This window comes from Trachypithecus francoisi, unplaced genomic scaffold, assembly GCF_009764315.1.
Source record: "Trachypithecus francoisi isolate TF-2019V2 unplaced genomic scaffold, Tfra_2.0 Lachesis_group20, whole genome shotgun sequence".
NCBI lineage: Eukaryota > Metazoa > Chordata > Mammalia > Primates > Cercopithecidae > Trachypithecus > Trachypithecus francoisi.
The window spans coordinates 6,567,831-6,591,379 of NW_022681466.1; the positions used below are offsets into that span (position 1 = coordinate 6,567,831).

Consider the following 23,549-nt stretch of genomic DNA (forward strand, 5'->3'; position numbering starts at 1 on the left):
TACAGTGAAAATGGTTTTATTTAACATGCAGCAAAACAAGGGCAGCAGAGTTGGTATATCCAGTACAGCCATTTGCCACGAAGCATTGACCTCAATAGTAACGAGTAACACTCAAATAATTGTAATGTCTAGAGCGTAATAGAAAGTTCCATTTCCACAGAGTAATTCCAGACATTCCCAGGGCTGCAGCAGCCAGTCTCTGGAAAGCTCTTGGATTTGTTCTTTAGTGAAAAGTGATTCACTTTTGACCTGTCCTGTTCTAATGAAGCAGTGAAACCTGCTTGCTAAAGACAGCGAGGGACAGGGAAGGGGTATGACTTCTTGATCCATAGAAGGAATAAGGAAGCCTGGCAAGGGGCAGGGAGGAACCAGGGAACGTGGTCTGTGCCACCTTCCTTTCTCCCAGAGATGTCCGATTGCTGAGCTTGTTCACCTGAGCTCTGCAAGCTTTCCCGTGTCTATGGCAGCTGGTGATTCTTTTTTTGTGTGTGTGTGTGTGTGTGAGGGAGGCTTGGAATCCCTGTCCCAGGATCACATCCAGCAGCCAGAGTGGCCAGGACAAGCTGGCTGGGGCCAAGCACTGTTTAAGCAATAGGGTCTGGTGACTCGGCTCAAGTGTGGCCCCTGATCTCATCACCTCCAGACCCAGCATCTCGCTGACAGTGCCCCTCAGGAGCTGGGGAACAGTCGAGGTTTCTGGGCAGCACATTAAGACATATGTCTAGGGTAACATTTGTGATCCTGAGGCCTCCTGTGTCCAGCCACAGGTGCCACACCACATGCCATCTGGTGAGCGGAGAGGGAGGCCAAAGCAGTGGGACGCAGAGTGGCGGGAGACTGTAAGGGGAGGATAGCAGTTTATCTCATGCCAAGCAAGAGGTAGTCAGTCGGATGGCCTGTCCCCACGGCTGGAGGCACGCTTTTCCCAGAAAGCTGAGTACCTGCTTCTGGAGAAGGGGAAACACTGGCTCTCTTCATTTTCCTTCCTATCCCTAGTTGGGCCTGTCATGAGGCCAAATTCCATGTCCTGCCAGGATGTCCATAGGACACAGCCTGCCACTGCCAGGGATAAGCACACAACTCATTACTCTGTGGCCATTCTAGGATGATGCTGTCCACCAGAGGCAGGGCTGGGGACTTTGCAGTATGCCAGTTCCTTATTCTGAGCCAGGTATCTTCCTCAGCCACTGAGCTTGGCCCACCTCCCTGGGGATGGCAGCAGGAACTGGCTGGCGGGGGAAGCGTGGAATTGCAAAAGGGCTGCGGCCCCTTGGGCTGTGCACCTGTCAGGTGTGAGGATGTGGCTCTTGTGGGGAGTGAGCCGTGACAGCCTCCCTTTAGAGTCCTCCCACCCCCACCCCGGTGGCTTCAGTGATTGCCAGTAGAAGAAAACACCTACGCCAAGCCTGGGGTCCATGTTCCCGGGACAGCAGTGAAGTCAGGGGCCACTCCCCACCCCTGACAGCATATGGCCACTTCAAGTCACACAGGTAGATAAAAACAGGTCCTTTTAGGGGCCAAAGGAGAGGTTACCACAGCAGCAGTTTGGTTCCCAGCAGAAATGCCCAGGGCCCCCGTTCCACATCAAAGCTACAAGCACTGTCGTCAGGGCATGGAGAGTGACGGGACCAGAGCCCTCCGGGTCTCAGGGCAGCCTGCCTGGCTTCGAGGTGGAGATCACAGCATCCTCTGGGGTCATAGGTTCCCCCATTGCTCCACAGGAGGGAACTGGTCCACCTCGCCCACCTCTGTGCTCAGCTGCTCCCCAAGGGCAAAGGTCAGCTTATACCGGAGCCGCACCTTCTCCTGTGACAGAGGGCAGCAAGTGAGATCCAGCCCGGGCGGCCCCTCAGCAGGACGTCCTCTGCTACCCTCTCTGTGCTACAGGAATGGTCCCTTTTCCCCACAACCCCCAACCATGCTCAGCTGCTTAACCTAAGGCAGCAAAGGGATGTGTCCATCCTATAGTCAAAACACTTCCGGCTGGGAGGTGGTGGTCCTGAGGTCCTAATCTGGGGCAGTTGGGGCCTCAGGCTGGGACCCTGGGTTCTTTGCTGCTCACCTTCAGTGGATTGGCCAGCAACATGACCTGGGTGATGGCTGCAGGTGGCTGGATGGGGCTAAATGGAGAGAGTTCTGTCCCAGAGGGTGGCTGCAACTTCACTTTCATTGACTAAAGAGAGAGAGAAGCTCCTTTGAAGACAGCTAGCAGGTGCCCCAGATGGAACCCACAGTGCCCATACACACTGCCACCTGCTGGCTGCAAAGGCCTCCACACAATAAGTCAAGCTAAAGCCGTTTTGGCCCCAGGGAGACACTAGTACCTTGGGCACTGCAGCCTGCAGCACGATGCTCTTGACAGGCAAGGGAGCTGTGTTCAGCATGGACACCACCACCACCAGCACGTCAGGTCGTCCTGGGGGACACTCCTTGGCAAAGTGGAAGAGGATGCGGAAGCCGTTTTTATCATAGGCTGTGATGGGAAGGGCACTGCCTGCAAGAACGTGGCACGTGGGTGTGGGAGGAGCAGCACCCGAGACCCCCAACAGAGCCCTGGCGGTGAGAGGACAAAGGCTACTCCGTGGCCATGATGAATCCAATGCTTCCTTACGGAATCTGGGAGGGGCGCTCAGTGAGGAGCTTAAGGGCGAGAATGCAGGCAGGGAGGGCTGCCTGGCTCTAAGGGACCCCCTGCAAACCATGCCTGGATCCACCCATCGCATGTCCTACAGCTCTGTGGCTGTAGGCCCCACTGCCCTGCCCACCTCAAGCCTCCGACACCTACTAGGCTTGATCGATTCCAGGGGCACGTGGATGCTGGCCAGGGAGAGCTCAGGCCCCTTCAGGGGGCTGCCCTGGGACTGGAAACTCAGCGGCTGGAAGAGCGGGCTGCCAGGCCCCGTGGAAAACGGCAGGAGAGGCCTGGCTGGGGTGGTGGTGGGGATGAGAGGGGAGGTGGCAGGCTTCACCAAGCCTGAGGTCCTGGGAGGTGGGAAGGATGGAAGGCACATCAGAGAGCCAGCCAAAGCTGCAGGACTGACCCTCACCCAAGGCCCCTGGCCATGCTCTTACCCAGGCCCACCCCTTGCCTTCCAGCCTGACTGATGGGACTACAAGGCACCCCCACCCCCTTCAAAGTTAGCTCTGGTTCTGACACATTCAGGCCCAACCCCACATGTCCTCCCACTCATTACACTTTGGCCTCTTCTAGAAGCTGATCGAGGGCATCCAGGTGGTGCAACACGCTGTCACCCAATGCCAAGCCATGGTGCCCAGGGACTGCAGGCTCAACTTTTGGGGCCAAGGCTGGGGCCACTCCAGTAGAAAACAAGAAGGAGCCCGCACTGGGGGCAGGAACACTGGCTGGGACCACAGGAGCTGGGAAGGGAGGCGGCAGTGGAGCTTGGGAGCTGCTTGAGGAGGGGGCTGAAGGCTGGAGAAGCGGAGCGTCGGAGGCGCCACAGGCAGCGGTCCCTGGCCTGGGGCTGAAGAAGTCCAAGTCGGACTGTTCCCTCTATGAGCAATGGAAAAGGTGGTGAGCCAAGGGCTGGTGGGGAGGGCCTGCTGCTGGAGCGGGGCACAGCCCTCCAAGGACCGCACGGAAGACAGCCCCCAGAAACACTCCTTGTTCCCCGCTGCAGCTGGCAGGCTCTGGAGGGGAAGGACAGCTAACTGTAGCCCAGGAGACATGACACTGGAAAGTGGAGGTCCTTGGCACAGTAGTGCTGTCACCGATCCTGTGCCCCTACCTGGAGCAGGTGCCACTGGCTGTTCCCAGCTGACTCTTTGGGAGGGACACTAGGGGCTGGGTCGGCGAGGCCTGACAACAGAGAAGAAAACTGGATGAGAAGAGACTGAGCTGGGCAGCCCTAGCCCCGCCTTGAATGAGGAGGGGTCAGGTGACAAGTGACATCAATGGGTGAAGGCACAGGGAGAAGCTGTTCTGCAGGCAGCCTCCAGAGGGGAATGGAGCCCTCCAGTCCATGATGCAGAAGTCGGGGGTTTGTGGGGCGGGGTGCAGGGCAGGAAGCAGAGTCCACCGGGAGGATGGCCCTGGGGCCCTCAGGGCTGCTGAACTTCCCTGACTGCCTACAACTCGGGGCTCTTTGCTCACCTCAACGGTCACACTGGGGCCCCACTCAGGACTCCTCCTAATTCCACACACCCTTCTTCCTCCCAGATCCCTGCGGGCCGTACCCAAGCAGAGCAGCTCCTCGTCCAGCAAGGAGAGGGCGTTGCTTGTGCTGTTGGGCCCTGGGGTGGCCTCGGCCTGGCTAGAGGAGCGGCTACATGGAGGTCCTGAAGCCTGGGGTGGTGGAGGGAGGATTGGGATGCCTGAGGAGGGTGGAGTGGGTGCTGAGGCCAACACGGAGGACAAACTGTTTGTCGTGTCCAGCTCGGCAAGGTCGATGAGCGTGCCTTGGTTACTGCACTGACTGTTTCCTGGATGGGTCAACAGAGCGGAACAGGAATAATCAGGGGTCTTCTAGTGGCTGTGTGGCAGGAGGCAGCACCCTAGGCACACTGGTTACTGCTCCAGCCTCTGGCCTAATCCAATGGCATCTCTGCCAGGGGATGCTGCAAAGCAAGCCTGAGAAAGCAGGCGGGGAAATTCCCACCCACATCTGCAGGCCTCCGGGAAGCTGAAGGACTGCTTGGAATGGCAAAGAACCCCCTTGGGCCTTGTGCAACACCACGCTGGCCAGCCTACACCCACAGCTTCATGGTCGTGACCTGAGGCTGGTCTGGAGGAGTCTAGAGTTGGGGACCAGAGCATCTCACCTTCCGAGTCAGGCAGGGTTAAGGTGGCCACCTCGCCATTGATGACGTGCCCTTCAATAATTGTTTTGTAAGAGTTGATGACCCGGGAGAGGTTGTCACTGGCCTGCAGGATGTCCCCTGGAGCAGGAAAGAGAGACTTCTCACTCCTGTTGTGACAGTGCCCACCCACGTATCCAAACGCCTGGCTCATCCCTGACAGTTGCTCTTTCACTCACCCAAACTGTTATCATTGTCCTCAGTCTCACTGGCGAGTTTAAATAAAGTCCGCCTCTTGTTCTCACACCGATCAAACAGCTCCTGAAAGAGACTCAGACATAAACATCAAACCACACAGGCCCTTAGAGATCATCCGATTCATTCAGGGTTCACACCCAGAAAATGACGGGGATCTGCCATTGCCAGGGTCAGTTACCAGCAGAGCTGGGACCACAGCGCACGTCTTCTTGCCACCAGCCACCACCACACCACGTCACCCAGGATGTTGGTTTAGGTAGCAGTCACCAGGATGGATGAAGGGAAGTCAGTCCCCTCCTGCCTTCCAGGCTGGCATGTTCCTCAGAACTCAAAATATCCACCCAACCGTGGCCTGCACCACATGGGCATCAGGGTCACAAGGAAGCCTCTCTGTCTCAACGTCCCCAAGGCAGTAAGGAAAGGCAGAGAGCAGGGGTGAGCACCGAGGGCGTGGTCTCTGGAGTCAGACTCAGGTTTCCATCCAGCCCTTACACCCTAGGCAAATCAGCTGATCCCAGGCAGCAAATGGGGACGCCACTCTCTACTGACGTGGCTGCTGTGCAGATGAGTAAGGTCATGAATACGCTGCCAAGTGCACAGCCTGTGTCTCTGAGAAGGCAGGTGCTCAGCAAATGCCGGCTGAGCTCCTGGAGGGCAGCGTAGCCCCAGGAAGCAGCCTTTGCCGTCGGCAGTCCTACCTTCATCAGCTCTCTGTCCCCGTCCGAAGAGTCCTCCTGGCTGTAATGAAGCAGCATCTCATTGAGCAGTCTCACGTTGTTGTTAACTTCTTCTAACGTGTGCAGACGCTTGGTCACCTTCTGGATCCGTGCCTCATCCTGCCCCAATGAAGAAGATCAGGAGAAAGAGAGCTTCACTTGACTGTCTTTCCACTTCCGCCAGGTCATACCTTACCCCACGACACAAGCGCAGAGGCACGGAAGCTCCTTCCACTGTTGGGTGCCTGGGGCCCAGTCTACACTTCTGCTTTCACATCCCTGCTCCCGTCCCACTCCTCTCTTCTGTGCTCCCGTGGAAGCTATTGTGCTCCTCCTCCCACTCTCAGCCTCCGGGGCACAGGTAGGGCAGCTGGCAGCAGGGGAGAACAAAACAGGCCCGTGTCCAGGGGCAAAGAGGCTTCTGCTGTGTGGTCATGGGTTCCTCCACCCCGTGCTCTGAAGGACCAGGGCCCACTCACTTCCTTCACCATGGACTTGATGAGCTTGTTGGCCTCTTGCAGATCATCTGGGTTCTTGCTTTTCAGCAGCTTGGCTAAAAGCTGAGAGAGGAGGAAATCAGAGGTGAAGGGAAGAGGCAGCATCCCTACCCCAGGGAGACCCCAGAGAGCTCCCCGCAGCACAGTGCAAACCATATTCCCCTGGTGCTACCCCCTCTCATCTGAGAAAATCCCAGGCCCAGGGTGCTCTTTACCTTAGACTTCTCCTCATCATCAAAAACAGGGTTTTTGGGACGAGGTGGTGGAGAGGGGATCAGCGTCCTGTCCACAGGAATTGGTGGGTCAGACTGCACTATGCCTGAAAGGGGACATGGCAGCACGTGCACTCAGGCTGTGGTCACCTTGTCACCCCTCCTCATACACCAAGGGCCACGTCCCTGTGATCAAGACCTGCAAAGGGTAGCAGGGTGGAGGGCAGGTTGCTACACCTTATCCCATCCAACCCGACTCAGCCTTGCCTGGGGACAAATGCTGTTCACTTCAGGAGGGACTGTGGGGATCCCAAACCTTCCCTTCTCTCCTGGCCTGGGCCAGCCTTCGAGGGCTGCCTGGAGGCTGTGGGCAGGCAGACACGTACCCTGTCTCTTCAGCATGTGGTAGGCATCTTTGATCTTTGCTTCTTCTGGCAGGGCCATGGTCCAGCTGTACAGCAGCTCAATAACCTTAGTCTTCACTTTCTCAGACACCCTGTCCCCCAGGTACTACACGGCAAGAGAAAATGAGAGGACCTAGTAACTGCAGTTTTGAGGCAGAGAAAGTGTAAGGCTCCCTTCACAGCAATGGCATGGCTGCTCAGCAGCTATGGTCCTACTCAAAATCCGCAGGTGTCCAAGTGTGTGTGAGACAGCGTGGGGAGGGGAAGGACCGCCCTGTGGTGTGGTTGTGTCCATCTGGATACAGTGTGTGGATAGGCAGGGGACCAGGAGGTCATCACTGCATTTTCACGCACAAGTTGCCAGAAAAAAACTGCATTTTATCTTGAGGGTGTTTATGAGAATGTCTTTAGCATGAAAAAGTATTCCCTCTGCTTTAAGTGGGGGCCCAGAGCTGTGCCACACCAGCGTGCAACAGAACATGGCCAGCTGAGCATCAGAGCAATGATGGAGGCCAGCTCCCCGTATCCACGTGAGACAGGCCAAGAAAACCCACAAAACCCACAACTGCCGTGTGCCGGGAGCCTAGAGTCCCATACTACATGGGCCCTCACCTTGGACAAACACACAGCCACTGCCACATCACCTGTCAGATTTGGGTTGTGGGCGCTTCAGAAAAAACTGCCAGTCCCTGTGGCCTGTTTGGTCATCCCGTTACCTCCAGGGCCTAGCTCTCTAAGACACGAATAATCTCAGTTCCTTGGAGATGCTGGATGGGCAGTGAAAGCCAGTATGATGGGAGATGGGAATGAACAAAAAAGAAGTCCCTAAGAGCGAGGAATCTGCCGCTGACTGACCTTTGGAGAGACGACTTTGATTAACTCATTCAAAAAGCGGAACTTCCCCACTTCGTTATGAAATCTCCTCCCACAGTTCTTCATGCACGCCTCCAGCACCTGTAGCCGCACAGAGGAGAGGCACCGAGTGAGGGTGTGCTCGGGGCTGGGACCTGGCACTGGCAAGACCCCTGGTACCCAGAGAGTGCTGAATAAATATGCCCAAGGAAGGAGCTCATCACAAAAAGTGGTGTGCACTGCCCGGGACAGTGCAATTAAGCAACGGGATCGCTCACAGACCATGTCCCTCCAACTGCAAAACTCTGCTGGGGAAGCTGGGCAGGGACTAAAGCAAGAAACCCCGAGAACCCGATCCTAAGAAGGCCTGGATGCCAGTTCTGGAAGGTGCCTTCCTTAAAGATTCTGGCCTTGTGTTTTACAATGAGGGAGGTGAGGTCCAGGGACAAAGTTTCTCTGACTCGGTGTCCCGGGTTCTTCCCATAAGCTCACCAACAGTTGTGCAGGGGGTGGGAGGGATGTTTAAACCCTGCTATCTTTGAGAAAGATGACAGGATATTTCACCTCCCTCCACTGATCTCCCTAACTTACAGTTCGGCTTTCCTGTGCTGCCTGTGGTCCCTGGCACTGCGGTTTCTGGCGGGGGGGCGGCGTGCACTGTCCATGCTCCCTTTCTTGGCTTCTGCATTTTAAAGCCGGGTTTCTCAGATGAGGCCTGGCTGATACTTTGGGCTGGTCATTCTTTGTCGTGGGGGGCCACTCTGCACTTTATAGTGTGTTGAGCAGCATCCTTGGCCTCTGCCTACTTGATGCCGGGAGGACCCCTACCCCGATGTGTGACAACTAAAAATCTTTCCAGACATTGTTAAATGTTCCCTGGAGGGCCCTGTTGAGATTCACTGTTTTTGTTTTTTCTTTTTGTGACAGAGTCTCGCTATGTTAGGCTAGAGTGCAGTGGTGTGATCACCACTCACTTTAGCCTCAACTTCCCAGGCCCAAGCCATCCTCCAACCTCAGCCTCCTGAGACGCTGGGACCACAGGTGTTTGCCACCATGCTTGGCTAATTTTTTAATTTTTTGTAGAAACAGGGTCTCACTATGTTGCCCAGGCTGGTCTTGAACTTCCTTAAGCGATCCTCCCGGCCTAGGCCCCAAAAAGTGCTGGGACTGTAGGTACAAGCCACCGTGCCCCACTGAGAATCACTGTTTTAAGGAATTCGTTCTACAGCAAACATGACTGAGGGGAGCATGTGAGCTAGATGGTATTTCTTTTCTCTTTCCAGGACCCGAATGCAGCCAGGCTAAAGCCCCGGATTCCTCAGATCTCGGCTGCTCTTTGGTTTAGGAGCATGTGGAGGCACTGAGGGCCAGGCACCATTCCACGCCTTCAATTCCCTCAGTCTGAATAGACGCCAAGATCTGCCCCTGGGGACTCAGCCATCAGTGCGACACCTTCGCTAGTGACCGGCATTATGTTTAACTACAGAACGAACGGACTCACCTCTCTTTTCTTCCCCCGGCCAACTCTGAACTATCAACACAGCCCTCACGAAGGCTTCTCCTGCCCCCCATGAGGCTCAGGGTCCTGACTCTGCGCTGCTTTCCTTAGCCCCTGTGCCTCACACGCTAACCATGTGGCTGTGCTGGCAGGGAGAGCACTGCAGTCACCGAACTGCAGTTAGGGAGATCAGCGGAGGGAGGAGAAACTCCCTGTCATCTTTCTCAAAGATAATAAGATGGAAACATCCCTCCCACCCCCTGCACAACTGTTCGTGAGCTTGTGGGAAGAACCCGGGACACCGAGTCAGAGAAACTTTGTCCCTGGGCCTGGCACAACGCACACACATTTGTGGAACGGCTGGCTGAACAGATTCTAGATCTATCTAGTCTGTATCAAGGACTTTCTGTTGGCTTTTGGGATGAGCCCTTAGAGCCGCTATGGGGGCATGAGGAATGGCGTAGGCAGGTGAAGGGCTGCGGCTTCCATCTCCGGAGACTGAAGGACCTACTGTCAGGGCCTGGAGTGCCTCCCATTCCTGCGGGGACTGGATCTTGTGGGCCAGCAGTCGGACGGCGATCTGTGGCCTGGCGGACAAGCAGAACACACTTCAGTGCACTAAGCCTGGGGCTACCTGGCTGGCCCTCCTTGGCCATGGTGGTTCCCCTTCCCAGACCGCTCCCTCAGCTGCCCCCACAGTGCTGATACTCACCCTTCGAGCTCCTTGTTGATCTGATCACAGAAGCCAATTATGTATTCCCAGTCCTCCTGGCGGTTGGAAGGATTGGTGGCTTTATCTTGGGACAGAACAAAGACGACGACAAGTGTTAGGAAGAGCAAGGAGGATGCAATGGAAGGTTTTCTTCACAAGTTTTAGGCACTAAGAGTTTGCTTTCAACTTTACTTTCTAATAGAGAAGCCTCAATAGTTGAGTCACTAGCAAAGAGAAAGGAAAAAAAAAAAGTTCAGTCGGAGAGCAAATACAAATACTGCTTTCTGATCAGTATTTTGAAAGTCACAAATAAAAGAGAAAACAAATTCTGTCTCGTGAAGCTTAGAGTGGATCAAGGTCAAAAGGACAAACACAAATAATTAAAATAAATGCCCACATAAAACATGTAAATATAATAATAAAGGGAACTCCAGCTGTATACAATTGAGCTCAGTGATAAGCAAGTGGAGATGGTCAGGAAGGGTTTGTGGGGAAAGTGAAATCAGATTGAACTAGATAAAAAATATACATATTTATAACCATGATTTTTTTTTTTTTTTTGGACAGAGTCTCACTCTTGTCGCCCAGGCTGGAGTACTGTGGCGCAATCTCAGCTCACTGTAACCTCTGACCCCCGGGTTCAAGTGATTCTCCTGCCTTAGCCTCCCAAGTAGCTGGGACTACAGGTGCGTACCACCACGCCTGACTAATTTTGTGTTTTTAGTAGAGATGGGGTTTCTCCATGTTGGTCAGGCTGGTCTCGAACTCCCGACCTCAGGTGATCTGCCCGCCTCAGCCTCCCAAAGTGCTGGGATTACAGGCGTGAGCCACCGCGCCAGGCGAATATTTTCCACATACCTGTCAAAAGGTTTTTCCAGACCTAGCCTTCCATAATGCTTTAAGTACTTTTGAAATTGCACATAATGCTCATCACTGTCAAGGCAACAACATTTACTTAGCCCCTACTAAGCCCCGGTCACTGTGCAATCTGCCTGGGATTGCAGCTTGAGTATCTAGCACCCCCAGGCTCTAATGGCCTTCCATGGTCAAGCACAAACACAAGTACTAGAGTTCTCAGAGGGCCACTGGGATTTAAAATCCAGGCACTAAATGCAAAGTTCCGATATTTGGTATGGGCTCTCCTCCCTGTTACCTTCCCAAACCTGTGATTACACTGAAGAGCCCCGCTGAGGCTGGTTACATGGGTTCCCATCTCTGATTCAGATTCAGAGGCTCCCTCTTCAGAAAGCACTCTCCAGCTGTTTGCTAAATTTAGGGCTTTGGGTTCCGAAGACAAATGGAAGGCTGAAGACACACACCCTTGAAAACACTCCTGCTCCCGGCCGGGCGCGGTGGCTCACGCCTGTAGTCCCAGCACTTTGGGAGGCCGAGGCAGGCGGATCATGAGGTCAGGAGATCGAGACCATCCTGGCTAACACGGTGAAACCCCATCTCTACTAAAAAAATACAAAAAATTAGCCAGGCATGGTGGCGGGCACCTGTAGTCCCAGCTGCTCCGGGAGGCTGAGGCAGGAGAATGGCGTGAACCTGGGAGGCGGAGTCTGCCGTGAGCCAAGATCACGCCACTGCACTCCAGCCTGGGTGATAGAGTGAGACTCTGTCTCAAAAAACAAACAAACAGGCCGGGCGCGGTGGCTCAAGCCTGTAATCCCAGCACTTTGGGAGGCCGAGACGGGCGGATCACGAGGTCAGGAGATCGAGACCATCCTGGCTAACACAGTGAAACCCCGTCTCTACTAAAAATACAAAAACTAGCCGGGCGAGGTGGCGGGCGCCTGTAGTCCCAGCTACTCGGGAGGCTGAGGCAGGAGAATGGCGTAAACCCGGGAGGCGGAGCTTGCAGTGAGCTGAGATCCGGCCACTGCACTCCAGTCCGGGCGACAGAGCGAGACTCCGCTTCAAAAAAAAAACAAACAAACAAACAAACAAACCCAAAACACTCCTGCTCCCTCCCCAGATCTCCACGAGGGCCCAAAGCAGGGCATCAGAGCCCCTCCTGACAAGTCCCTCTTTGTCAGAAGTTTCTAAATTCTGATTTCTCATAATTGTGTTTTGTTAACTTTAAAAATCACCAGCTGGGCTGGGTGCAGTGGCTCACACCTGTAATCCCAACAGTTTGGGAGAACGAAGCAGACAGATCACCCGAGGTCAGGAGTTCAAGACCAGCCTGACCAACATGGAGAAACCCCGTCACGACTAAAAATACAAAATTAGCTGGGCGTGGTGGCGCACGCCTGTAGTCCCAGCTACTCAGGAGGCTGAGGCAGGAGAATCACTTGAACCTGGGAGGTGGAGGTTGCCTTGAGCAGAGACTGCACCACTGCACTCCAGCCTGGGCAACAAGAGTGAAAATTCCGTCTAAAAAAAAAAAAAAATCACCAGCTGGATGAGCAAATCCTAACAGAGACTCCAGCTCCTTCACTGGGAACGGGGCTGCAGGGATCTGAGTAGAGACAGCTGCCAGGCAGAGGGAAGGCCCATGGCACCCAGTGCAGCACCCTGCTTCCCAGGTCCGGGCTCGGCCTCCCCGGCAGTGTTTCTGTTCTGGCTGCAATGGCTGCGGGGGGAAGATTCTGATGGTTTAGGTTCATATTTATTTATTTATTTTTTGAGATTGAGTCTCACTGTGTCACCCAGGCTGGAGTGCAGTGGCGCGATCTGGGCTCACTGCAACCTCCGCCTCCTGGGTTCGAGCTAGTCTCCTGCCTCAGCCTCCTGAGTAGCTGGGATTACAAGCATGTGCCACTACGCCTGGCTACTTTTTGTATTTTTAGTAGAGATGGGATTTCGCCATGTTGGCCAGGCTGGTCTAGACCTCCTGACCTGAGATAAGGAGGTCAAGACCAGCCCCAGCCTCCCAAAGTGCTGGGATTACAGGCGTGAGTCACCGCACCCTGCCTAGGTTTCTATTTAGAAGAAAAGAAGGTGTCTGTCTTCAATCTTGACAGACAATCAGTAGGTCCTTCAAAATCTCGAGCTTGAAAAGAGGGGAGTTGAATGTAATCAAGGGTGGCCATCTGGAAAGAAATGTCTGGCAATCCTGCATTACTGTACGGTAGCCTACCAGTTATCACATTCCAAATGCCGAGTCTCTCCCACCAATTGTCTGAAACCTTCCCAGGTGTTAGCATTAGTGTGGCTCTGTTACCAATCCCTATCGGGTGCTTAAAGTTCTCCATAATTGGCCGGGCGCGGTGGCTCAAGCCTGTAATCCCAGCACTTTGGGAGGATCATGAGGTCAGGAGATCGAGACCATCCTGGCTAACACGGTGAAACCCTGTCTCTACTAAAAAATACAAAAAAAAAAAAAAAAAAAAAAAAAACTAGCCAGGCGAGGTGGCAGGTGCCTGTAGTCCCAGCTACTCGGGAGGCTGAGGCAGGAGAATGGCGTAAACCCGGGAGGCGGAGCTTGCAGTGAGCTGAGATCCGGCCACTGCACTCCAGCCCGGGCGACAGAGCGAGACTCCGTATCAAAAAAAATAAAAATAAAAAAATAAAAGGGTCTCCATAACACCAAAAGGCTGCAGGGTACAAAAATTAAATGGTCTGAGGAGCCGTCCCCATCCCCCAGTGCTATTACTTTGGGAACCGTCATACACCTTGTGATAGAAGAAAAATTGGCCCACTCCCACTTTTTGCACAGTGAAAAGCATCTTCCAAGTACAGAGTAAAATGTGGATCCCCCACCCCCGAAACAATGGGTATTCACCACAAAATAGCTTCTTCCCAAGCCTATTAGCGTTCCAACAGCATTTCTACTTCCAAGAACACTCCTGCCCACTTTTCACTTGTATTAATTTCTCTAGAATCTCACTTTCTTCCGCCTTGATAGACCTTTTTACGGCAAATCCACAGGGAGCTCTTTGCCTACTCAGGGGCACAAAAAGCCCTGGTTTCTGCAATGGTCAGTTCCATGTCTATCTCCTCCAGCTCTCTGGGCAGCTCAGAAAACAGAGCTCACCCGCCCACAGGAATGGGAAGGAACCTCTGGGGATAATTCTGGGTGACTTGATCTCTCCATCTGCCTACTGCCTCCCCAGCAGATGCACACAGCCTTCCACCCACTCAACATTTCCTCCACCTGGCACAGAGGTGACACCCGAGCTTCCCCTACAGACCTTGCCTTCCTGAACCGCCCCTATGGGCTCTGCTCTGACTCATGATTTCTGTCTATTTTCGGGCCTCTGTTGAAAGCCTCATCTGTTTCTGTGTCTCTGGATTTCCTGCTTTCATTTTTTCAGCTTCACTCCATTGCTAGCCTAGACTCTCGTGGGATTTAAAACGTCATGTGGGGATGGAAACAGCAGCATTGGGTACCCCATTCCAGCATGGCTCAGACATTCCAAAGAAAACAAGATCTACATAGCAGGCTGGATGCGGTGGCTCATGCCTGTAATCCCTGCGCTTTGCGAGACCAAGGCAGGTGGATCTCAGGTCTGGAGTTCGAGACCAGCCTATACAACATGGTGAAATCCTGTCTCTATTAAAAATATTAAAATGTTTAATCCCAGCACTTTGGGAGGCCGAGACGGGCGGATCACGAGGTCAGGAGTTCAAGACCAGCCTGGCTAAGATGGTGAAACCCTGTTTCTACTAAAACTACAAAAATCAGCCAGGCGAAGTGGCAGGCACCTGTAATCCAGCTACTTGGGAGGCTGAGGCAGGAGAATCACTTTAACCCAGGTGGCAGAGGTTGCAATGAGCTGAGATTGTGCCACTGCACTCCAGCCCGGGTGACTAGAGTGAGACTCCGTCTCAAAAAATAAATAAATAAATAAATAAATAAATAAATAAAAGCATCACTTCTCTTTCCTGACTTCCCTATTTCTTTTTCTTTTTTCTTTTTTTTATTATACTTTAAGTTCTAGGGTACATGTGCATAACGTGCAGGTTTGTTACATATGTATACTTGTGCCATGTTGGTGTGCTGCACCCATCAACTCATCAGCACCCATCAATTCATCATTTATATCAGGTATAACTCCCAATGCAATCCCTCCCCCCTCCCCTCTCCCCATGATAGGCCCCAGTGTGTGATGTTCCCCTTCCCGAGTCCAAGTGATCTCATTGTTCAGTTCCCACCTATGAGTGAGAACATGCGGTGTTTGGTTTTCTGTTCTTGTGATAGTTTGCTAAGAATGGTGGCTTCCAGCTGCATCCATGTCCCTACAAAGGACGCAAACTCATCCTTTTTTATGGCTGCATAGTATTCCATGGTGTATATGTGCCACATTTTTTTTTTTTTTTTTTTTTTTTTTGAGACGGAGTCTTGCTCTGTCGCCCGGGCTGGAGTGCAGTGTCCGGATCTCAGCTCACTGCAAGTTCCGCCTCCCGGGTTCACGCCATTCTCCTGCCTCAGCCTCCCGAGTAGCTGGGACTACAGACGCCCGCCACTTCGCCTGGCTAGTTTTTTGTATTTTTAGTAGAGACGGGGTTTCATCGTGTTAGCCAGGATGGTCTCGATCTCCTGACCTCGTGATCCGCCCGTCTCGGCCTCCCAAAGTGCTGGGATTACAGGCTTGAGCCACCGCGCCCGGCCAAAAGGTGCCACATTTTCTTAATCCAGTCTGTCACAGATGGACATTTGGGTTGATTCCAAGTCTTTGCTATTGTGAATAGTGCCGCAATAAACATACGTGTGCATGTGTCTTTATAGCAGCATGATTTATAATCCTTTGGGTATATACCCAGCAGTGGGATGGCTGGGTCATATGGTACAACTAGTTCTAGATCCTTGAGGAATTGCCATACTGTTTTCCATAATGGTTGAACTAGTCTTTTTTCTTTCTTTTGAGACAGGGTCTCACTCTGTCACTCAGGCAAGAGTGCAGTGGTGTGATCATGGCTCACTGTAGCCTCAACTTCCCAGGCTCAGATGATTCTCCTATCTCAGCCTAGCTGGGACCACAGGCACTCACATCACGCCCAGCTAATTTTGTGTACTTTCAGTAGAGACAGAATTTTGCCATGTTGCTCAGGCTGGTCTTGAACTCCTAGGCTCAGGCAATCCGCCTGCCTCGAACTCCCAAGATGCTGGGATTACAGGTATGAATCCCAGTGCCTGGCCTCTTTTGTTTTTTTTTCTTTTTTGTTGTTTGAGGCGGGGTCTCATTCTGTCACCCAGGTTGGAGTGCAGTGGCTCCATCATGGCTCACTGCAGTCTCTGCCTCCCAGGCTCAAGTGATCCTCCCACCTCAACCTCCCAAGTAGCTGGGACCACCCACAGGAGTGTGCTCATTCTTTTTTTAGAGATGGGGGTCTCGCTCTATTGCCCCAGGCTGCAGTAGGCAATCATGGCTCACTGTAGCCTCCAACTCTTGGGCTCAAGCGATCCTCCCACCTCAGCCTCCTGAGTAGCTGGGACCACAGGAATGAGCCACTGTATGTGGCCTATTAAGTCACTATTCCTATAAATAGTGCCACCTTCCAAAAGTCCCCTAGGCCCCCACCTCTTTTTTGACTCCTTCTTCCCTCTCTCCTCATCCATTCCTCTGTTCTGTGATCCTTTCCTTTTCAATGTCTTTTTAAATCCCTTCCTTCCTTATCCCTATCCTCCACTCCTTCTCACCTGCTTCTAGAACTTCCATTCTAATCCATCCTAATCCTACGTAAAGTCCCTGTATCAAATCAAGCCTCTTAAGACACCAAAACACCGATTTCATCTAGTACAGAAGGAATGAGGGCCTGATAACTGCAGAAATTTAAACTTCTTTGACGGGGCCAGGCGCAGTGGCTCAAGCCTATAATCCCAACACTTTGGAGGGGGCTAAGGCAGGTGGCTTACTTGAAGTCAGGAGTTCGACACCAGCCTGGCCAACATGGTGAAACCCCATGTCTACTAAAAATACAAAAATTAGCCAGTTATAGCGGCACATACCAGTAGTCCCACTTGGCATCTCCCAAGTCCCACTACTTGGGAGGCTGAGGCTGGAGGATCGCTTGAACCCAAGCAACAGAAGTTGCAGTGAACCGAGACTGTGCCACTGCACTCCAGCCTAGGTGACAGAGCGACTCTGTCTCAAATAAATAAATAAACAGGCCGGGCGCGGTGGCTCAAGCCTGTAATCCCAGCACTTTGGGAGGCCGAGGCGGGTGGATCACGAGGTCAGGAGATCGAGACCCTCCTGGCTAACACTTCGTGAAACCCCGTCTCTACTAAAAATACAAAAAAAAAAAAAAAAAAAAACTAGCCGGGCACGGTGGCGGGCGCCTGTAGTCCCAGCTACTCGGAGGCTGAGGCGGGAGAATGGCGGGAACCCAGGAGGCGGAGCTTGCAGTGAGCCGAGATCGCGCCACTGCACTCCAGCCTGGGTGACACAGCGAGACTCCGCTCTCAAAAAAAAAAAATTAAAAAAAAAAATAATAATAATAAATAAATAAATAAACAAATAAAATAAACTTCTTGGGCTGGAAATTGGAGACTTGGTAGAATTTAGTCTTAACTTCCCAGCCTTATCTTTCCTCATTCCCAAACCCCTCTGTTACTGTGTGCCCCAAACAGGTTTGCTCTCTCCACATCACCATCTAGGGTTTTTTTTTTTTTTTTTTTTTTTGCCAAATTTTCCCATTCTTTAATGGCCAGCTCAAATGCAGTATCCTCACTGAATCATCTATTCCCCTATCCCCAGTTCCCTAAAGAGAATGCCTGCATTTTAGCACTGACTTATATATCTTTAAGAGTTCTTTATCCACTCCAGCATCACTTCCATCCAACTAAAGGCAAAATCTTCTTTTTTTTTGTTTTTGAGATGGAATCTCGCTCTGTCTCCCAGGCTGGAGTGCAGTGGTGCGATCTGGGCTCACTGCAAGCTCCGCCTCCTGGGTTCACGCCATTCTTCTGCCTCAGCCTCCCCAGTAGCTGGGACTACAGGCGCCCGCCACCACGCCCGGCTAATTTTTGTACATTTAATAGAGACGGGGTTTCACCGTGTTGGCCAGGATGGTCTCGATCTCCTGACTTCGTGATCCGCCCGCCTCGGCCTCCCAAAGTGCTAGGATTACAGGCATGAGTCACCGTGTCCGGCTGCAAAATCTTCTTAAACTTCCCAACTCCTATAACACCCCATATAGCAGGTACTCGTTAAACATTGCTTGACTGATCGTGGTGGGACTTGAGAGAAGACTGAAGTCATCAAGAGATGGTTTGTGAGAAAAGAGAATCTGAGATGGTTTTTCAAGCATTTAGTTGAGGAAAGGGGAGCAGGGCTTCCACGTAAGGAGAGCAACATGTATTGGTAAGCTAAGAACATCAGACGGAGAAGAGCAGAAAAACATGGAAGCCACACAGAAAAAGGCCTGGAACAACCAAGGCCAGATTACAGGCAACAGTGGAATGACTTGATTCAACACAAGTGCGCTTCTGGGAGCAGAATGGACTGAGGAGAGGTGAGGACGGGAGAGACCTGAGTCTCTGGGCCAAGTAGAGGCTTCTGCAACCATTCAGGCAAACGTGGGGTGACAAGAACCCTGAGTGAGATGATGCTGAACCCCAACTACTGGTTTGCTCAACTGGTACAGTCCTAACAACTGTGAAGCTTGTGTCTCTACAGATAGCATGTGACTCCCCCGCCACCAAGTGTCCCTCTCATTTCATAATGTGACTCTAGGCTGGGTGCAGTGGCTCACATGGCTCACGTGTGTAATCCCAGAACTTTGGAAGGGAAAGGTGGGAGGATCACTTGAACTCAGGAGTTTGAGACCAGCCTGGGCAACATAGCAAGACCTCATCTGTACTAAAAATCAAAAGAATTAGCCAAGCGTGGTGGTGTGTGCCTATAGTCCCAGCTACTCAGGAGGCTGAGGCAGGAGACTTATTTGAGCACAGGGGTTCAAGGCTGCAGTGAGCTATGATCGCACCCCTGCACTCCAGCCTAGACAACAGCGCAAGACTCTGTCTCAAAAACAAGTAACAAAAACAAAATGTAACTCTAAATGTAGCCTATTACACTCAGCTTAGGTCACTTAAATTATTCAATACCTGTATTAACATCTTCAAAGCAAACTAATTCCACTGTCATAGTTATAGCAAGTCAGGCATTTCTAGGCAAGTGCTTTGATTGAAGTCAGGATGTCCTCTTTTTGTGAAATTATGGCAATAGTATCTGCTTTGCTAGGATACTTGATAAACGAATTTAATGAATATCTGTAAAGTACTTTGAGCTCCTTGGAGAACAGTTCCATATATAAAGAAGCCTTATGACCTGCCTGCAACTGTAGATTTGGCAAACGTAATCTTACTTTTCTCTCTTTTGGGATATGCTCCCCTTTAAACTGAAGCTCAACCTCCTGAAGGGGGTTTCTTACTAGGAAAAATCAGACAATTTAAGGAAATAGCTATGACCTCCAAGATCCTGGAAGCAGTACTAAATAAGAGACCTCAGAACGAGGCAGTACCAGGTATCTCACCTATCCCATTACCAGTCCAATTTTTCTCTCCACTTAAAGGAGGCTTCCAGGTCTAGCCTATAGAAAAGTTCACTTATTAACCCTCAGGCAGAGTACTACCTGCTAACCAAATTAACACACATTTCCTTCGTAGCACTGTAATTCACAGTGCAATGACAGCAATATGCCTCTATAACTACAGCTTCAGACTGTGCTCCTCGGCCTTACTCAGAATAGGCTATCAACACTGACTCGTTAGGATGTTCAAAGGGGTATATGTACGTGTGCGGGGCGGGGGAGGAGTCCTCGATACCGATTTCACCATGCTTCTGTGGTCACTGCAGGAAAAAGGTAGAGCGCTCTGTTCTCATCGTCGCTCTCTTTGGAATATTATTCTCACTTCAAGCATTCTGCCTGAGCGAAGCCGTCACTTCTCCAACACATGGTCACAATTCTGAAGCTGCCTGGCGACTGAACGCAGTCGGCAGCACCCACCACTATCAGAGATTCAGCCCCAATCCGAAGCTTTTCCCTTAGTCAGGAATTGGGGCGCTAGGATCCTGGAGTCACCGCCGGGCGGCGACCCCACCACAATCTCCCCAAAGCGCCGATGCATATCAGCCCTAAGATCGTGACTGTCACCTTCCCCCGAGCCTGCAGTGCCCGACGGGACCCCGAGTTCACGCCGCCGCCGCGCCAGAGCCAGAGGACGAACCGCAGCTAGGGAAGCGGGGGCCCGGCTGGGGCCCCGGCGCCCTGATAGGGAAGGGGCGTGATAGCATGCTGCTCGCGGCGAGGGCGAGCCCGGGCGTGGGCTGCTAAGAGGTGAAGCCGTAGAGCCCGGGGAGGGGACGTGGGGGCAAAGAGAGGGGCAGCCCAGCGGCTCGAGGGCAGGCAGAACCGGCCGCGGCTACTCACTCAGCCAGGACTCCAGGCTCTCCCCTTCCGCCTCCGCCATATTGCAGCCGCCCGGGCCGGCCCCGCGGCCTAAAAACTCGCGAGAGTCTGCACGAGCTGAGACGGGGCGGGCTTGCATGGGGGCCTGAGGGGAGTGAGTGCCGTCACCGAGGGCCGCGCCAGACTGTGACAGATATTGGGAGGGCAAGTGTTTCCTTTTGGCTCTTCCCTTTGGACCCCGGAGTGAGAAACTCTAACGTCCAGATCAGTGAAGAGAAACGCCGATTTAGGACCCTGAGGAGTCTTTGTCACCCGTTTCGCGTCACTCGCTCAGGCGCGCCGAGGGCAGTCCTTGTGGGGTCCTCGTGGCCAGCCAAGATGGCTGCCCCCGCAGTGAAGGTTGCCCGAGGATGGTCGGGCCTGGCGTTGGGCGTGCGGCGCGCTGTCTTGCAGCTTCCAGGGTGAGAGGGCGGTGGGCAGCGGGGGGTGCCGCTTGGTTCTACACGAAGGGACCTGCGAGGAAGGAAGGGGGCCACAGGCAGGCCGCGTGGGGTCCTGGAGAGAGCATTGCCCTGGGGGCCGGAGTATCTGCATTCAAGCTTCTAAGTTAGCTGCGTGACCCTGGGCCAATCTGAAGGTTTAGTGACTACCTCTCGCCTAAGGGGTCTGACTGATCTAGGGTCTAACGCGGAGCTGAAAGTGCGGTTCAGCTAAAGAGTTCAGAGCTGGGATCGCCTGTGAATTGGGAGGGGTGTGTAGGCGCCAAGCCCATCCTTACCGTTAGCACTTGACCAGGAGGAGACTTTACCCACCTGCTTGAGGGATGTCCTCTGACTTCTTGGGACAAGTACCTGAATTGTTGTGGCTCAGTTTTAGCTTGCGGTCTCCGCGCCGCTCTCCCTCGTCGGCACGTTGGCAGCCATGCCTATTGTTAAGTCAAACCTACTCGCTTGTGAAGTCAGCTTTTGCCTGTCTCCTCCTCTTCCCCCTCCTAGGCTAACTCAGGTGAGGTGGAGCCGCTATAGTCCTGAATTCAAGGATCCCTTGATTGACAAGGAATATTATCGCAAGCCTGTGGAGGCGCTAACTGAGGAGGAGAAGTATGATCGGGAGCTCAAGAAGACTCAGCTCATCAAAGCTGCTCCAGCAGGGAAAACAAGTTCTGTGTTTGAAGACCCAGTCATCAGGTTAGATGGAAACAAACATTTGTTACATGGACTAGGACTATCCCAGGGAGGGTCTCTGGTGAGGATTCCGTGATACAGCCTTGGAGAGCTAAACATGTTGCTTTTCTCTTTGAAGTAAATTCACCAACATGATGATGAAAGGAGGAAACAAAGTACTGGCCAGATCCCTCGTGACTCAGGTAAACAGCACCTCCCTCTTCAGTCATCTTTCTTTTGCCCTCCACCTCATAGCCTTGTACTTGGTACTTTCAGTGTAGCTTAAGAGGAAATGGATTCATATACCTATTATTAAGATTAATTTTCCTGCATATGTATGGGCTTTAATGAAGCCCTGTAGGAGTCAACAACTGCCATTCCTTGGTGTTTCAGAAATAAACACAATTTAAAAAAAAAAGGGGAAAAAAAATAAAACAATTGCCATTCCCCACCTCACTCCTCCTCCACCGACATCACAAATCTCAGTCCACTCTTTTTGTCCTAGTCTAGCAAAGGGGGAGGCACTTAAAAACTTTGTTTTGGATGTGCTGTGAGAGGAGCTGCATTGCCATAGGAGAACCGGAGGATGGGAGTAAAGGACAAGGTACTAGCTTGGCTGAGTAAACCCTTTAGGGAGCCTGGGGCAGCCTCTGCCACTGTATTCTTTTGCAGACTCTGGAAGCTGTGAAAAGGAAGCAGTTTGAGAAGTACCATTCCGCTTCTGCAGAGGAACAGGCAACCATCGAACGCAACCCCTACACCATCTTCCACCAAGCACTGAAAAACTGTGAGCCTATGATTGGGCTGGTACCCATCCTCAAGGGAGGCCGTTTCTACCAGGTGAATGAATGGCCAGGGCAAGAAAGCAGGACCCCTCACATGTGAAACAAGATGGGTGATACTTGGGAGTTGGGTCAAGATTGATAGCTTTCTAGCTTGTGCAGTGGCATTGCACCTGTAATCTCAGCACTTTGGGAGCCTAATGCAGGATAGCTTGAGCTCAGGAGTTAGAGACCAGCAGGGCGACAATGGGAGACCCCATCTCTACAAAAAAAAAAAAAAGAAAATTAGGCCGGGCGCGGTGGCTCACGCCTGTAATCCCAGCAATTTGGGAGGCCGAGACGGGCGGATCACGAGGTCAGGAGATCGAGACCATCTTGGCTAACACGGTGAAACCCCATCTCTACTAAAATACAAAAAAATTAGCCAGGCGTGGTGGCGGATGCCTGTAGTCCCAGCTACTGGGGAGGCTGAGGCAGGAGAATAGCATGAACCCGGGAGGCGGAGCTTGCAGTGAGCTGAGATCGCGCCACTGTACTCCAGTCTGGGCAACAGAGTGAGACTCCGTCTCAAAAAAAAAAAAAAAAAAAAAAATTAGCCAGCTGTGGTGGTGTGCACCTGTGCTCCCAACTACTCAGGAGGCTGAGGTAGGAGGATCACTTGAGTCCAGGAGATCAAGGCTGCAATGAGTTGTGATTGTGCCCCTGCATTCCAGCCTGGGCAAGAGAAAGCTTGTCTCAGAAAAAAAAAAAAAAGGCCGGGCGCGGTGGCTCAAGCCTGTAATCCCAGCACTTTGGGAGGCCGAGACGGGTGGATCACAAGGTCAGGAGATCGAGACCATCCTGGCTAACACTGTGAAACCCCGTCTCTACTAAAAAAAAATACAAAAAACTAGCCAGGCGAGGTGGCAGGCGCCTGTAGTCCCAGCTACTCGGAGGCTGAGGCAGGAGAATGGTGTAAACCCGGGAGGCGGAGCTTGCAGTGAGCTGAGAACTGGCCACTGCACTCCAGCCTGGGCGACAGAGCGAGACTCCGTCTCAAAAAAAAAAAAAAGAAAGAAAAAAAAAAACCCCGCTGGGCATGGTGACTCATACCTATAATCCCAGCACTTTGGGAGGCCAAGGCCGGTGGATTACCTGAGGTTGGGAGTTGGAGACCAACATGGAGAAACCCTGTTTCTACTAAAAATACAAAATTAGCCAGGCGTGGTGGCGCATGTCTGTAATCCCAGCTACTTGGGAGGCTGAAGCTAGAGAATCGCTTGAACCCAGGAAGTGGAGGTTGCGGTGAACCGAGATCATGCCATTGCACTGCAGCCTGGTGACAGAGCAATACTCCGTCTCAAAAAAAAAAGAAAGGCCGGGCGCGGTGGCTCAAGCCTGTAATCCCAGCACTTT

General features: G+C 52.5%; 2 protein-coding genes across 3 annotated transcripts in view; one reads left to right on the forward strand and one right to left on the reverse strand.

Moving 5' to 3' along the window:
* On the reverse strand, positions 1–20,686 carry GGA3 (golgi associated, gamma adaptin ear containing, ARF binding protein 3). 2 transcript variants are annotated; one of them, XM_033182139.1, is made up of 17 exons: positions 20,231–20,686; positions 9,908–9,992; positions 9,707–9,782; positions 7,701–7,799; positions 6,828–6,951; positions 6,445–6,548; positions 6,212–6,292; positions 5,715–5,852; positions 4,998–5,079; positions 4,783–4,899; positions 4,198–4,443; positions 3,750–3,820; positions 3,195–3,514; positions 2,786–2,982; positions 2,325–2,494; positions 2,063–2,173; positions 1–1,806 (listed from the first exon to the last, which is right to left on the reverse strand). In XM_033182139.1, exons 1-17 carry the CDS (start codon positions 20,346–20,348, stop codon positions 1,696–1,698), a joined length of 2,250 nt encoding a protein of 749 aa, XP_033038030.1. In that variant the 5' UTR covers positions 20,349–20,686; the 3' UTR covers positions 1–1,695. The 2 variants fall into 2 exon arrangements, 1 of the variants encoding a protein (XP_033038030.1); XR_004430443.1 differs by lacking the exon at positions 1–1,806 and having other exon boundaries at positions 2,325–2,429; positions 20,231–20,492.
* MRPS7 (mitochondrial ribosomal protein S7) overlaps positions 20,371–23,549 on the forward strand; it is a 5,681-nt gene continuing 2,502 nt past the window's right edge. Inside the window, exons 1-4 of the mRNA XM_033182141.1 lie at positions 20,371–20,670; positions 21,205–21,396; positions 21,512–21,575; positions 22,045–22,212. Of these exons, the coding sequence (XP_033038032.1) occupies positions 20,588–20,670; positions 21,205–21,396; positions 21,512–21,575; positions 22,045–22,212 (507 nt within the window). The 5' untranslated portion in view covers positions 20,371–20,587. The remainder of the gene's footprint in view (positions 20,671–21,204; positions 21,397–21,511; positions 21,576–22,044; positions 22,213–23,549) is intronic.